The sequence below is a fragment of the Anolis carolinensis genome, chromosome 1 (assembly GCF_035594765.1).
Source record: "Anolis carolinensis isolate JA03-04 chromosome 1, rAnoCar3.1.pri, whole genome shotgun sequence".
In the NCBI taxonomy this organism is placed as follows: domain Eukaryota; kingdom Metazoa; phylum Chordata; class Lepidosauria; order Squamata; family Dactyloidae; genus Anolis; species Anolis carolinensis.
Genome location: NC_085841.1, coordinates 151864550 through 151880417, shown reverse-complemented (window position 1 = coordinate 151880417; position 15868 = coordinate 151864550). Strand labels below are relative to the sequence as shown.

General features: G+C 42.6%; 2 protein-coding genes across 2 annotated transcripts in view; one reads left to right on the top strand and one right to left on the bottom strand.

The window, feature by feature from the left end:
* Positions 1 to 3655, top strand: part of ldah (lipid droplet associated hydrolase) — a 106476-nt gene extending 102821 nt beyond the window's left edge. The window contains exon 7 of the mRNA XM_003215464.3: positions 938 to 3655. Coding sequence (XP_003215512.1) covers positions 938 to 1129 — 192 coding nt within the window. The 3' untranslated portion in view covers positions 1130 to 3655. The remainder of the gene's footprint in view (positions 1 to 937) is intronic.
* A 1632-nt stretch (positions 3656 to 5287) lies between these two features.
* LOC134299943 (uncharacterized) lies at positions 5288 to 10909 on the bottom strand. The gene is made up of 2 exons (XM_062984186.1): positions 8873 to 10909; positions 5288 to 5661 (listed from the first exon to the last, which is right to left on the bottom strand). The coding sequence occupies exons 1-2, from the start codon at positions 10487 to 10489 to the stop codon at positions 5578 to 5580; spliced, it is 1701 nt and encodes a 566-aa protein (XP_062840256.1). The 5' UTR covers positions 10490 to 10909; the 3' UTR covers positions 5288 to 5577.
* Positions 10910 to 15868: the final 4959 nt, after the last annotated feature.

Here is a 15868-nt window from a genome sequence, read left to right as displayed (position 1 = left end):
CGTCTGGCCCTGAGTCTCCAGTTTTCATGTGTTGTCTCCAATCAGAAGATAAAGAGTGCAAATTCTACTGAACAAAAGGAAAGGACTGTGTACAAATCACCGGTTTTCTACAATTTACAGTAATTAATAGCTTGCAACTTGAAACGATTATGCAAAGTTCTGTGTATTTACTTAGCTTATCTCAAGTTTTGGCCTGAAAACCTCAGATCCTGAATTGGCAATCCTGAGCTGACAATCGTAATGGAGAGGAATATGCATTTATTACTATGTTGCAATTCAGATCTGATAATGGTGATGGTGAAGATAACTTTATACCTAGTCCTAGGAGTCAAGGTTGTTGACCTAATAAAAGTAAACACATAGAAAAATCAATGGGTTATTACTATACTGGGACTTTTCATTTGTTGGAAGTGCTGCAAAGCTTAGCACTGAGGATTCAAGAATATCTCACAATACTGATTGGGTGATCCAAAGTGCCTCCAATTGTCTCCCTAAGATGACCCCTCTGTAATGTAAACTCATCCTCATAGTGGTTTCTCTACCTCTTCTATTACCATCTGTCCCTTCTCTGCTCTTCCCTAGAACAGAGTTAGATAAAACCTTTATTTTTAATTAAAGAGGTGGTGCTCTTCCTTCATACTCAGGATCTCTTACCCCTGAATGTACTCTCATCATCATTAAGCAACATATCATCTTAGTATAAAAAAATTACAGCTTCTTATCTGTAATAATTTTAATGTGTAAAATGCTCTGTGGTGTAGGCCGTGGTTATTTTTGTCATGTAATCAGAAGTGAAACAGAAGGCATCCCATGAGTCCAGATGTGTTAAATCTAGTTCCAAGCTTTTTTTCATTTTGCTTTTTTTTTTTAGAAGCTAGATTTATTTTGTTTTTTCCTCTACTTTTCCTTCTAAGTCATGTTTATGTTTCTTTTTTAGCTGACCTTTTATTATGGAGCTGCAGATCCTTGGTGTCCTGTGCAGTACTATGAAGAGATGAAGATGGAGTTTCCAGATGGAGACATCCGATTGTGCGAAAAAGGATTCCGACATGCTTTTGTCCTTGAAACATCCAAAGAGATGGCAGAAATGGTTATAGCCTGGTTAGAGAATGATATAGCTGGATTGTAATGGAAACACACCAGCCTAAGTGGGAAATTACATGGGGAGGGGCCTTTTTTGGATGTTTAACTGTACTTGAAAAACTGGTTTCATGTATGTTTTGTGAAAGTTTTATCAGGAAATTTGGCATAATTTTGTGGACCGAAAAGAGCTTGCAGTTTTGGGGCAACTGCATCCAGAAATCCCTGCTAGCCTGGCCACTAGACAAAATGAAGTTCTGTCATTAATGTGATGTGAGTTATGGGCCCAACAGCTAGTATAAAAGTATTCCAAAATCCAAAACACTTCTGGTCCCTAAATATTTTGGATAATGGGTACCCAACGCAAACCAGCACAAAATCCTCTGTGAAGCAAAGGTGATATTGTTCCCCTTTGATCAATACTAAAAGCCAGTGTGGCCTAGGAATTAGAGCAGGAATATACAAAATGCAACCATCCAAGACTGCTTTATGACCTTCAACCCTTCTAGGCTCCCTGAACTGCCCAACCCACCCTCACAAAAATATTCATTGCTGCTCTTGGGAACATAACTTTATAAAAAAAAATATAGATGATATTTGCCAAATGGGGGAGTAGCAATCTGCATCTCCATGTGCTGCTCACTGCTGGGTTGAGATCCATATAATATCCTAAGCACCCATCCATATGAGTTGGCCTGGTGGTGAATAGATTCCATGGCATGCATTTGATGCACAGGTCCATCCATTATTCCACATTAAGAAAATGATGCTCCAGAGCTTTCCCCAAACCCTGAGCTTGTCTGTATTTTGCCACTTCCTATTTGCAAAACAACTGCAGCTGTTTACACTGCCATCCTCCATCTCCTGGGTTTTGGCAGCCCAGGAATAGAGAATGTCACCTACATTGCCCCATCATTTTTTGCTTTTTCTTTCCCACTGGGCATGAAAATGGTGGTGTTTATTGCCTGGTGCCTGGAGCAACAGTAGCCAGAGGAGCGAGCCAATTGGAAAAGCAAGAGGGGAAAGGTGGGAGTGATTCGTCCTTCCCTCTCGCGTCTCTCCCCATGTCATTTCATCACTATGGCTATTGTCATTACACGTGCCATGTGTTGGTCACCACCATTTTCATGCCTACGAAGTCACTACAAAGCTGAGAACAATGAGGGCAAGGTAAGGGTGGCAATCCAGTGGCACTGAACCATTTGTGGTGCTGTTAGCCATGCAAACACCATCTATCCAACGAGCTCACTCAACAGCTAGCCATGTGGACCCTTGCGATGCTGATATGGAGTTCCCTGCTCCAGATCAGCATTACTGTTTGTGGCCTGTATAGATGCCCCCTAAGTGACCTTGAACTAGTCATTATCTCTCTTAGCTTAGCCTACCAGAGAAAATGGTTGTGAAGATAAAGTGGGGAAGGAACCATTTATGCTTCTTTGTATTGATTTGAGAGAAGGTGGTATAAATGTAGCCAATAAATAGGATTGTTTCAAATAAATATTATTTCTTTCTTTCCAAGTATGGTATCTATGTCATTCCAGAAAGAGGCCTAGAGAAAGCACAGCTCCTCAACAGATGTGCACTGTGCACATGGTGTCAACTGTGGTTTTGTTGCTGTATTTGTGAGAAACACCCCTTAGATGCATTTTAGATGAATTAATAAAATAGTTCCGTTCATCCACATCTATTCCATGACTTGTGTGCATAGTTCCTTTGTGTCATTGCCTGTGTCCTGCTATTTTTACATCCATGCATGTGGCTCAGCAGTGAAACAGTTGCATCTTATGTCAAGTATTAGACAAGATATTATGAAAGCTATGTCCCATCCAAAAATGTATCTTTTAGAATTGCACATAGACTCAATCAATAATCAGATTAAACCATTCTAGGGAATTGAGGAGTATGAAACTGGTTATTCAAGACCCTAGCAAGAATCAATATCACTAATTCACTATTCTGCACATTGCTGTCATATTGCATTTATTTCTTCTTCTAGGTGGAGAACTGAATGTAAAAAAAAAAAAAAAAGTACCAGTAAGTCAGAACCGGTATCAGCAAGTTTGTCCAGGTTTAGCATTTGCCCCTGAAAAACAGTGGAACTGTGGCAAGGAAGTGTGGTATGAGATCAACAAGAAAAGTAAGAATTCAAAGAATATCAGCATACAAAGAATTGAGAGAATGAAGTTGGTAGCATAACCTTTTGTTGACCATGGGCAAATTTTAAAGCAGAAAAGGCCATATTCATCCCCAAAGCCAGCAGTAGCAATTTTCACAATGTGCAATGACTTCCAGAAAGAAATCAAATATGTCATTCCTTAACCTGATCTTGCATCTTATGCAACTGGGGGGATACGCTGGAATTTATAGGAGAGCCTAGCTTTGTGGTCACATTTTTTTTTTATAATTGTTAATTTTTATGAAGTATAATGTTGGTCGAGAGGACTTTAAAAAGAACAAAAACACACAGACCAATGTTATCTCTTCCTTTGGAACTTTTCTTTGTAGTAAAATAATATGGTTGCACTATTTACAAAAACAAGGTTTCCATAACACAAATAAAGTGCTTTACACTTCCTTCTTTGCTTCTATGCTGGGCTTCTTTCTCAAGCAGATAAACAATTTCTAGCTTCACTATCACAGAGCCTCTTCTCACACTGAACTTACACAGGAGCTTCACACAGTAGCTACACACAGCAGCCTTCACACAGGAGCTTCACACACGAGGCCTTCTCACACTGAGGCTTCTCTAACACAGGCCTACCTCATACTGAGACCTACTTCACGGTGAGACTTCTCGCATTCTGAGGCAGATTAACACTGAGGCATTCTCACACAGTGAGACCTACTAAGATAGAGGCCTACCTCACACAAAGGCCTTCTCTCACTGAAGCTGACTAACACTGAAGCCTTTCTTACACTGAGTTATACTAAGCGACAGGCATAAATGCTTATATTGAACTGCAACTTTTGCTGAGTCTTTACATCCATTTAACCCTTTCAATGTTTGAATCATATTTTTGTAATTAAAAATACCTAGTTAATTTTTAATATTTCTGACATATAAGTGTTCTATTTTATATTTTAATCCTACTTATAGATTTCTCCCTAAAATTCCTCTAAACTAATCCCTTTCTCCTCTTCCACCTACAGTGATGCTAATAATATATTGAATTCCCACCCTCCCCCCAAGAAAGCCATGTTATGTGCATCATTATATATTGTCCCACTTATCATATTATATATAAGATCTTTCTTTCTGTCTTTTAGTTTCATTTGTTTCTTATAAATCTTCAAACCCCATATCCTCTTTCCTTTTGATATATGCTATAAATGGTTATCAATGGTTTTTAAAAGTGTCTGTTAATTTCTCTTTTCCGTTCATTCATTTCTGCTATTTCTAGCATTTTGATAATCCAGTGTTCTCTGGAAGGCAAATCTATATTCTTCATCTTTTGAGTGTAGACTATTCTTGCTGCCAGCATCATATAGTATTTTTTTTATCAATGTCAGTTGTCAATGTCCTCTAATTATGCTGGAGGACCCAGAGATTACTAGAGAGAACAGGTCTCTAGCAATCTCTAGGTCCTCCAAAGCAATTCTGTGGTCAGTGAAAATTGACTATAAAGTTAATTGATTTTATTTACTATATTTATACCCCACCCTTCTCACCTCAAAGGGGATTCAGAGTGGCTTACAATGGGCAACAATTCAATGCTGCATTAAAATAATACAAATGAAGTAAGGTAAAGGTTTTCCTCTGACATTAAGTCTAGTCGTGTTCAACTCTGGGGTTTTGTGCTCATCTCAATTTCTAAGCCGAAGAACTGGTGTTGTCCATAGACACGGAGTGTCGTTACCTTCCCGCTGGAGTGGTACCTATTGATCTACTCACATTTGCATGTTTTCAAACTGCTGGGTTGGCAGAAGCTGGGACTAACAGCGGAAGCTCACCCCACTCTCCTGATTCGAACCATCGACCTTTTGGCCCCCAAGTTCAGCAGCTCAGCAATTTAACCCGCTGCACTACCTGGTCATACGAAATAAAACAAATACATTAAAACCAACAAGTTAAAAACATCTAAACTCAACATTAAAACCAATTATTGAAACCGCGTATCCCAAAATCATAGTCTGAAGCTGTTCCAGTCATTATTGAACTATTCTGTGTCCTGCTCACTTCAAAGGATCAGTCTGAACGCAGATCAGAGATGGCTGCTCTCAAATCCAATCTTTATTGAAGAACACATGACTTTGGAAAAGTCAGGAATGACCCAATGTTTACATACAACTATTTTTATAACTTTTGATGCTATGTAACACCACACGTAAATATCATCATCAAGTCCCACCCCCAATATCACATTACTACCATTTTCACACACTAGACCAATTATAATTGTTTATACTTTCGGCCCCAAGTTCCCAGGCATATTCTATCTTCTTCTGCCAGGTGCTCCTGGGATTGTTTATGTTATGACTCCCAGTTACAGGGCTGAATTACCAAAGCCCTGTAACTGGGTTCCATGACATGGTGCCCTCCTTTTCTTCGTCCTCCTCTTCGGTTCTTCTTTCATCACAAGCCTGAAACAAAACAATAATTCTATGTGTCCATTTTGTCCAAAGTACCCATATATTTTTTCAGTAAGCTACGATGGAATACAGGGTGTATTTTCCCTAAACTTTTTGGCAATGTCAACTGGAAAGTCACCTCGTTGATAACACCCTGTATTCTAAATGGTCCAATATATTTAGGGCCCAATTTTTTCGAAGGTAGCCCCAGTTTGATGTTTTGGGTACTTAGCCACACTAAATCTCCTTTCTCCAATTTATCACCTTCCACCCTCTTTCTGTCTGCGAATACCTTATACTTTTTATGTGCTTCTTTTAAGGATGCAGTCACTTGACTCCAGCATTCCATCATTTGCGCTTTCCATTTCCCTGCCTCTGTTCCCTCATTCTCTGTCCATCTCGGCAGCTGGGGCAGAGGCTGTATTTCATACCCGTAAACTACCTCAAAGGGGGTTTTATTTGTTGCTGAATGTATAGTCGAATTAAAAGCTAGTTCTGCAAAAGCCAACCACCGAGACCAGTCATTTTGTCTCATGTTAGAGTACATTCGAAGGAACTGCCCAAGTGTCTGCTGAGTACGTTCTACCGCCCCATTTGTCATGGGGTGAAAAGCAGAACTTAAACTCCTTTCTGCTCCTAGCATTTCCAGGAATTTTTCCCAAAATTTTGCTGTGAATTGTACTCCTCTGTCACTGACAACTCTACTGGGACATCCATGCAGTTTGTAAATGTGGTTTATGTACAATTCAGCTAGTTTCTCGGCTGATGGTAGTTTCGTCAGTGCTATAAAGTGGGCCTGTTTAGAAAACAGGTCCAATACTGTCCAAATATAACGATGTCCTTTGCTAACCGGTAGTTCCCCCACAAAGTCCATAGCTACACATTCCCAAGGTCTGGTAGGTTCTGCTACTGTTTGTAATAATCCCATTGGCTTCCCTCCTCTCGATTTATTTCTGGCACAATCATCACATTGAACAACATAATTTTTTATGTCCTTCCTCATCCCTGGCCACCAGCAATGTTTTGCTATTGCTTTTGTTGTTTTTGTAATTCCTGTATGACCAGCGCTCTGGTTGTTGTGAAAACGATGCAAAATCTTGATCCTTAATGTTGCTGGGATATACAGTTTCTTGTTCACAAACCAAAATCCCCCCTTCTGCTCCCCCTGTTCTGCATTGGATGCGATCCACTGGTCTCCTTCATAAGACTGTTTCAGCTCGTTTCCCCAATTATCTTTTCCGTCGAGTTCAACCATAGCAGTGTTCTCCTTTTGGGTTTGTGCTCTTGTTCTGACAGCTAAGCCCCATTGTTTGTCAGAGAATATTGTTCCCTCTTTTGCTGTGGGTATTCCTTCGTGTTGAGGCATGCGTGAAAGAGCATCTGCCAAGACATTCTGCTTCCCTTGAAAAAACTTTAATTGGAAATCGAACCTGCTGAAGTATTGTGCCCATCTAATCTGTTTGGGGGACAATTTTCGAGGGGACTTTAAATACTGGAGGTTCTTATGGTCAGACCAAATTTCAAATGGGATTCCGCTTCCTTCGAGAAAGTGTCGCCAGCATTCTAAGGCTTTTAATATGGCTAGTGCCTCTTTTTCCCATATCGGCCAACATTTTTCAGTTTCGCTGAACTTCCGGGACAAATATCCACAGGGTTTTAAGTTCCCATTTTGATCCTTTTGCAATAGTACTGCCCCATACGCACAGTCTGAGGCATCGCAATGGATTATGAAAGGGCTCCTGATATCGGGGTGTTTTAGAATGGGTCCTTCTGTGAAGCATTCTTTTAGGGTTTCAAATGCCTTTTGGCATTCTGGCGTCCAACTTAGTTTGGCGCCAGGAGCTTTTACTTTTGCTGTCTCTCCTTTCCCTTTTGTTTTTAAAAGTTCAGTAAGGGGTGCGGTTATTTGCGCGAAGCCTTTTATGAAGGATCTATAAAAATTTGCAAACCCCAGAAACGATTGCAATTGCCTCCTTGTTTGAGGCACTCCCCATTCTTTTACATCTGATACTTTAGCTGGATCCATAGCTAACCCTTCTGGAGATATCCGATACCCCAGAAAGTCAATTTGAGTTTTATTAAATTCACATTTGGACAGTTTTGCGTACAGCTTTGCTTCTCTTAGTCTCTGCAAAACTTCCCGGACCAATTTCACGTGCTTTTCCTTATCTTCAGTCACAATCAAGATATCATCAAGAAATATGAATACCCCTCTGTACAACAATGGGTGCAGTATTTCATTTATAAGCTGCATAAAGCACCCGCCTCCATTTTTTAATCCGAAAGGTAAAATTTTATATTCAAAATGGCCGAATGCGCAGGAAAATGAAGTTTTCCAAGTATCTTCCGGTTTGATCCTTAATTTATGATATGCTTCAATTAAATCAAGTTTAGTAAATATGCTCCCTTTTTTCAATACGGTAATTAAATCCTTTACTAAGGGCATAGGGTATTTATTGTCCTTAGTAATTGCATTTAAATTTCGATAATCAATGCACAATCTTAGGGAGTTGTCTTTCTTTCTCCTGAATAACACTGGGGCCCCGAGAGGAGAATTGGATGGCTTAATGAAGCCCCGCGCCAGGTTTTTATCAATGTATTTCCTCAATTCCTCCTTCTCCTGCACAGACATGGGATACACTTTTGGTTTTGGTAAGTTTGCTCCGGGGGTTATTTCAATTTCTACTTCTATATTCCTTTTGGGAGGTAATTTACTTGCCTCTTTCTGATTGAACACATCCACAAAGTCTCTGTATTCAGGTGGCAATAGCAGTGGGTCTATTTCACCTTCTTCATCTCCCTCGTCCTCCTCTTCTGCAATCTTGCTTATCTCCCATTGCGTCTGCTGTTCTTTAAATGCTAGGCTCTTTCCTCTCCAATCTACTTCGGGATTTGCCTGTTCGAGCCATGGTATCCCTAATATTACGTGGTATGTGGCAATAGGGGCTATCACAAAGGATATTCTTCCTTCCCATTTGCCTATTTTACATGGGACCTCCCGTATTTCCTTTGTAGATACTTCCCCAGTAGCCACTGATCCGTCTAGCTGCGAAAACGCAATTGGGGAGTCAAGCGCCATCTGCTGGCATTTCAACGCTCCTGCTAACTCTGGAGTTATAATATTCCTGGAACAACCACAATCCACAAATGCCTTGCAGGTGGCCCGATTCTCTAGCCCCGATAGGCAGATTGGCACTACTATCATGCGTTTGTCCCGACTCACCAATTTTTCTGGAGATTCTGGGGCTTGCACCTCCTCCTCCGCACGCCTCCCGGTTGCTGGCTTGGGCTTTGAGGGTTTTGGCGGCTCCCCCTTCCGTGCCCAGCATTCTGCTGCTCGATGGCCCGTCTTCCCACATACAAAGCATCCCGGTTTAGGTTTGTTGTCGTCTCCTCTGGAGGGAATCCCCGGCCTCCCTCCGGGTCTTTCCTGCTTCCTCGTTTCTCCTCGACCTCTCGCCACCGGTCTTTGCTGGCCGCCGCTGCTCCTGAAGCGCTTTACTTGGGCCAGGGTGGATTCAACGCGCCCCGCTAGTTGAATCCATCCCTGGAGCGTTTCGGGGTCATCTCTGTGCGCTGCCCAGCTGAAAATCTCGGGGCGTAGTCCCTCTTTAAATAATTCCACTTTGGTCACTTCAGACCACTCTGGTACCCTTTCCGCGAGGTGGAGGAATTCCTCTGCGTACTCGGGCACCGTTTTGTCCCTCTGCTTTATTCCTCTAAGCTGGTCTCGAGCTCTCAATTGCTCTAGCCGGTCTCTGAACCGGTTTTCCAGTGCGGCGAGGAAGCGGGGCACTGACCTCAGGCATGGGTCCTGTCTGGCATGTAGTTGCACATACCAGCTGGCCGCTCCTCTCTTTAGTGTGTTGCCGATGGCCCGAACCCTGCTTGCTTCGGAGGGGAATGTGTGTGCATTGTCTTCCATGTATCCCCTGATGCTAATTAGAAAAAAGTTCAGTTCGGCTGATTCCCCTCCGTATTCTAGCTTGAGATCTTCCCTTCTTGGCATCCATTCAGCGGCCCGTTGATGCTGTCTGGGAGGCATGGGGAAGGGTTGCATCGGGTTTCCTTGGATCACGCCGCACCCCACTCCGGTGGTCATTCTGCGCGGCTCCTGAAATCCTGCCGCCGCTGTCGGCCCTTCCCCCCATCCGCATACTGGCCTCGCTGTAGCCCCCGCATCTCGCCTTTCCCCGTCGTACGGCACATCCTCCTCCTCTTCCTGGATCTCCTGCTCCTCTCCGCCTTCGTCAGCTAATCCACTGGACCCGATCCCTGGCCCCAGTGGTCTTTCTACTCCGACGCCCATTCGGGGGGTTGGGAGCTCTGTTGGGGTTGGCGGCCTCAGAGTTCCCAGAGCTTGCTGGCGCTCCACTTCGCGCGCCATTCTGTCCCGGAACTCCAGCTCTTGCCAATATTCCTCGTCTCCCTCGTCCCTTGCCGCCGCGGGACTCTGCGTTGAAGCTCGCTGTCCCCTCTGGCTCCAATCGCCTCCTTTGCTTGGCTCTCTCTCGGCACCATATCGGATGTGCTCTTTTTGGAGATTCTCTTCCAATATTGGCACTATTCTCCCCACGGTATCCGACAGCCTGGATAAATGAGTTTCCAGGATGGATAACCGCAGGGCCACGGTCTCCGGCATGCTTCCTCCAGATCCCCAACTGGTTTCTGCCGCTGCCGGAACGCCTCTTCCCCCTCTGGGAATCCTCTGGGTCACGCCGTCCAGCTTGGGGTACCCCGTAGAGGAAGCTATGGCTTGCAATGTCTCTTCTGCCAACGGCAGAGCTCCCAGCGGAGGCCCCTTTGCTCCGTCATGGCTTTGATCTCCTTCCCTGCTCATTATCACTTCACTGCAAATTTGCAGGAGGGTGAGAACTGGATTCCTGACTTAATTGTCCTGCTCACTTCAAAGGATCAGTCTGAACGCAGATCAGAGATGGCTGCTCTCAAATCCAATCTTTATTGAAGAACACATGACTTTGGAAAAGTCAGGAATGACCCAATGTTTACATACAACTATTTTTATAACTTTTGATGCTACGTAACACCACACGTAAATATCATCATCAAGTCCCACCCCCAATATCACATTACTACCATTTTCACACACTAGACCAATTATAATTGTTTATACTTTCGGCCCCAAGTTCCCAGGCATATTCTATCTTCTTCTGCCAGGTGCTCCTGGGATTGTTTATGTTATGACTCCCAGTTACAGGGCTGAATTACCAAAGCCCTGTAACTGGGTTCCATGACAATTCTGTATTCACTTATTGCACTGAAAAATTATCCTAAAGCTTGATCCCACATCCACATTTTTATTTCTTTCTGAAGTTCAGGAGTTGTTGCTTTGGAAGACTTAGGAATTCCTGGAAAGATGTTCTCTTGGCTTTAAAAAATTGCAACTTTTTAATTCACAGTTTTTCAATTTCACAGGGGTCCTATGTCCCTAACATGTGGGTGGATGCCTATATACCTTCTGGTGCAATTCCCCATCCCACAACAACCCCTCACATAATAGAATGGCCTAGAAGATACATATCACTTTTTGTCCCACAAAATGAAAGCCACCAGGATAAAGTGTGACCCTCTGGATTTCCAAAGTAGATGTAAATGGGACAATGTGGCGCTCCAGGTTCCTTGATGGTATGGGAGACCTTCCTAATTTTAAAAGAATGTTTTAGGGATTGGAGCAGCCCTGGATGCCTTTGCCTTCCTTGATATGTGGACTTGTATTCCAGTAGTTAAATCATATCTTGTATATGTATTATGTTCAGTGTGACCTCACTGGACATAAGTGTTGATCAGCCCTTTTAAAACAAAAAGGAAAAAACAACATTCCTGCCAAATGTCTCTGTGTCAGATGTGGTTGGCAAGAGAGAAAAAATTGTGTATTCATAGCTACCAGCTGCCTACTGACAGTACCACAAGCAGGAAAATCCAGTCTTACAGTGTCCAAGAATTACATGAAAACATCCTGCCTGTGCAGATTGCAGTAAAATCTTTCCCGTTTGCAGTAATGACTAAAAAGTTCATTTCTTGCATGCACGTCTCTAGAATTTTGTTGAAATCTTTGACTACCTCATCATCTCACATCTTCACAGCTGAGTAATTATTTTGAAATATACCCTTATATGTAAATGATTCAATTGATTGTAATATGATGCTGACTTTGCTATAAACCAGTGTTTCTCAGAGTTGTGGTTCATGGATGGGTGACTGGTTCACAGTGATCTTCTGATAGTCCAGGAAAGAAAGGAAACACAGATATGGTGCTGGTCTCTTATACTTTGTTTAAAGAGATAGCTTGCCCACAACAGACAACCTGAGAAGCACTGATATAATCTACTGATCCAGGAATAAAAATAACTAAATTAATTATGATACCGATTGCCCATTGAATAAGGTGCATTTAATTCTCTACGTAGTGCATTTAATGGTTTGCTACTGAATTTTGAAGGCAAAGCACCATCCCTTTTGGAAAGTGATATATAAGTTAAATAAATGGATTAACAATGCATTTCAAAATAAAATTAGAATTACACTGAGAGGTATGCACAAAAGATTTGTGGTCTAGATTCTCTAATGCAGAAATGTTCTTCTTATAGCTTAACTAGCTTGTGCACTTTACAGTCACAAGGCATAAGATCTTACTTTTGAGAACCTAAATAGTCTTAAGGAGTGCATCTGCACTGTAGAATAAATGCAGATTGACACCATTTTAACTGCCATTGGTGTGGCTTTACCATGGATGTTGGCTTTGTTTGGTTTTCTCTCACCTCTGATTATACCAAGGGAATCTAATCCCTCCTGACCAAAATAATAATAATAATAATAATAATAATAATAATAATAATAATAATAATAATAATAACAACAACAACAACAATAGCAACAATAAAAAATAATGTCAGCAGCAATAATAATATTAATAACATGTAGAGCAGTGGTTCCCAAAGTTATTTGGCCTGCCGCCCCCTTTCCAGAAAAATATGACTCACTGCCCCCTGGAAAGGAGGCATGGCTTAGAGGGGTGGGCGTGGCTCCTGCTCAAGAGGGCGGGGCTGAGCCTCTCCCCTAGTCCAAGATGCAGGGCTTGGAGGGGGAGGGGGATGTGGGCAGGGCCATAAATGGGTGGCCAGGACTGGGATGGGCGGAGTTACGAGCTCTGAGGCAGGGCTGAGCTTCTATCCTTGTCCTGCGGTGCCTGCCAGGACACAGGGGCGGGGCTAGAAAAGGGGGAGGGGCTCTTCCCAAGTGTCAGGGCTGAACCTCTATACACTACTCCCATGTTCTAACAAGTGCCTCAGGGGAGGTATACAGAGGCTCAGCCCTGTCTCACGCTCCTGGGAAGAGGCCCCGCCCTTTAGTCCTAAAAGGCCTCTCAGGAGTGGTATAGAGGCTCAGCCCTGTCGCGGGCTCTTGGAAGGAGGCCCCGCCACCTTCCCTAGCTCTGCCCTCTGTGTCCCAACAAGCGCCTCAGGAGAGGTATAGATTCTCAGCCCTGTCTTGGGCTCTTGGGAAGAAGCCACACCCACTCCTCTAACTCCACCCCCTGTGTCCTAACAGGCACCTCAGGTGCTCAGCCCTGTCTCCGGCACTTGGGAAGAGGCCCCTTCCCTGGCCCCACCCCCGTGTCCTAATAAGTGCCATCACTGCCTCCCTGGATTGCTGCAGCGCCCACCAGGGGGCAGTAGTGCCCACTTTGGGAATCAGTGATTCCAAACCTGTGGTCAAATAGTCCCCAAGAACTAAAATATGGTTCATAGCCTCACCGTTATTACACCATTGCAACAAGAGCAACTAGTCTTCCAAAACCCTCTTATAGTGCCGAGGCAACAGAGATGTTGGAAGGGGAGAGGCTGACTCCACAAAAGGCAGGGCAACAAGCCCCCTGACTGCTGCTTCCTCTCCTCCTCCCTTCTCCTGAGCACAGCTTTTCCAAGTGGCACCTGGAAGCGGTGGCACCTTGGTGTTTTTGTTTTTAGGCCTGTTCCTGGGGTTATTTGGGGTGCTGATTCAGAAAATTGTATTGGATAGACCACATCAGCTCAAGATTATTAAATACGGTTTTTTGTGGGCAAGCAGATGGCGACAACTGGATAGCATATATTCTGTATCAGAAACTAGAGCTGATGTAGTCTATCCAATGCAATTTTCTGAATCAGCACCCCAAATAACCAAACCAAGCCTTTTGGTACTGATGACGGAGAGTGGTCCCTGGTCAAGTGGTCCCTGGTCAAAAAAAGGTTGGGAACCACTGATGTAAAGGTATCCTTGGTTTAAAAGGATGGCTTACTGAAAGCACAAAATTTTGACAAATGCTTGGATTAATCCTTCCATAGGTGTATCTGCACTGTGGAATGAATACAGTTTGACCACATTTTAATTTCCATGACTCAATGCTATGGAATCCTGGGAGCTAGAGTTTGGTGAAGCTCCAGCACTCTTTGGTAGAGAAGGTTAAAAAACCTTGCAAAAGTACAGTTTCCATGATTCCATAGCATTTAACCAGTGCAGTTAAAGTGATGTCAAATTTACATCCATTCTACAGTGTAGATGCACCCAATGTTGTATGGGAAAGCTGAAGATTCTGCACTAGATTAACCAGAGTTTACACTCTGGTGTCAGATACAATCCTATGTAGCTTTCTAAGCAGCTGATTACATGACATGCTGTCAATGTAGTATTCCCAGGAGATATAACCAAGATATTGTTCTTAACAGCAAAGCAAAAATCCTTGCCTGGGAAGGACAAATCCAACAGATAATTTACGGTTTTCAATTGTTCCCATGTACCTGTTTCATTTTGCATCACATTTTGGATTCAGATCTTTCTCCCCTCCCCACCTTCAGGAGACGGATTTGTTTACAAAGAAACAAGGGAAGAACTTTATTTCAGCAAGAGTTGCTTAAAACTTTATTTGGAATGATATAAACCTGGTCTGCCCTGGAGACTGTCATTTTACTCTTGGTGTCATGGGGTCAAGTCAAGACTTGCAATAACCAGGACGCCTTGAGCCCTTTTCTTGGAGCTTAGACAAAATAAGAATCCATGGAGAGCTTCCTAGTGACCAAGAATGATTAAGCCAGTACATAAGTCTGAAAGAGAAAGCTGTACTGTGAAACTACGGTGTTGCTGCCAGAAGTGGCTATAGCTCTAAGCAACACTCAGCCAAAATTTATTGAACAGGTCAGCATATGTGTATGGAAAGAACAAGGAAGAGAAAATGTCATTGTCTCGCTTTTTTTTTTTTTTTTAGAAAGACATACTTTTTTTTAAAAAAAAAATGTCTCCTATCTTGATCTATAAGAATCTCTAAGTCCTCCAGCACAAATCTCTGGTCAGCTTCCACTGAGAATTGTCCAGGAGGCTCACAAACATTAAACCCTCAAATGTGAAGCCTGACTGTATTTCATATTTAGTAACTGAATAACGTTAATATGTGGTGGAATACTAACTGCTTTTTCTGGTGAAGTTAGAGTAATACCTCAATTCTTGTTGTTATACTTGATTGGGCCAGTTCATTCTGATGTCCTATTACGTCAGAACATTCTTCTGAAATGCTGAGTTTTTCAACCAAAGCACATCTCCATCCTAGATCTAGCTCAGGTCTGAAGTCATGTTAGGAAATGTCCACTGGAGATTGACCTCTTGTTTTTCTTAATTGCCGATTTGTGTTGCAAAAGACGGACACATTTTTTTTTGGAAATTCTCTGCTCATGATGCAGTTCCATTGGCTACCAATATATTTCTAGGCACAAAGTTCAGGGCATGACCTATAAATATCTGAAAGACCATATTTCTCATTACAAACCTGCCAGAGTTTTCAGACTGGATCTACACTGCTGCATAATCCAGTTTCTGAATCCCAGATGATCTGCTTTGAACTAAATGAGTCTACACTGCCACCAGTTCAAAGCAGATCATCTGGACTCAGAAACTGGATTAATGTAGATGGGGCCTCCAATTCACATAGCTGCCACCATCACTGGCTCACTTGGAGGATACAAGAAAGAGCTTTCACTTGGCCGGCAAAGTCCTTTTGATTTAAAATGCAAGCTGGAGAGCACACGTATTAATGAGGTCTTTTGTTTTTTTTAAAAATAATATGTTTTTGAAATGGTTTCATGCTGTTTTGTGTAGTGATTTTAAAATGGTATTGTTAACGTTTTTTTCATTGTCTCTGGAAACCATTGTCTCTTGGGAGAGAAAAGCA

Excerpts from the sequence above, each read along its gene's own strand:
- LOC134299943 (XM_062984186.1), bottom strand. The coding sequence starts at position 10,489 with ATGAGCAGGGAAGGAGATCAAAGCCATGACGGAGCAAAGGGGCCTCCG. Across the intron at positions 5,662-8,872 it reads CAGAATCTCCAGAAAAATTG|GCTTGTGATGAAAGAAGAAC; the intron begins GTGAGTCGGGAC and ends GTTTTGTTTCAG.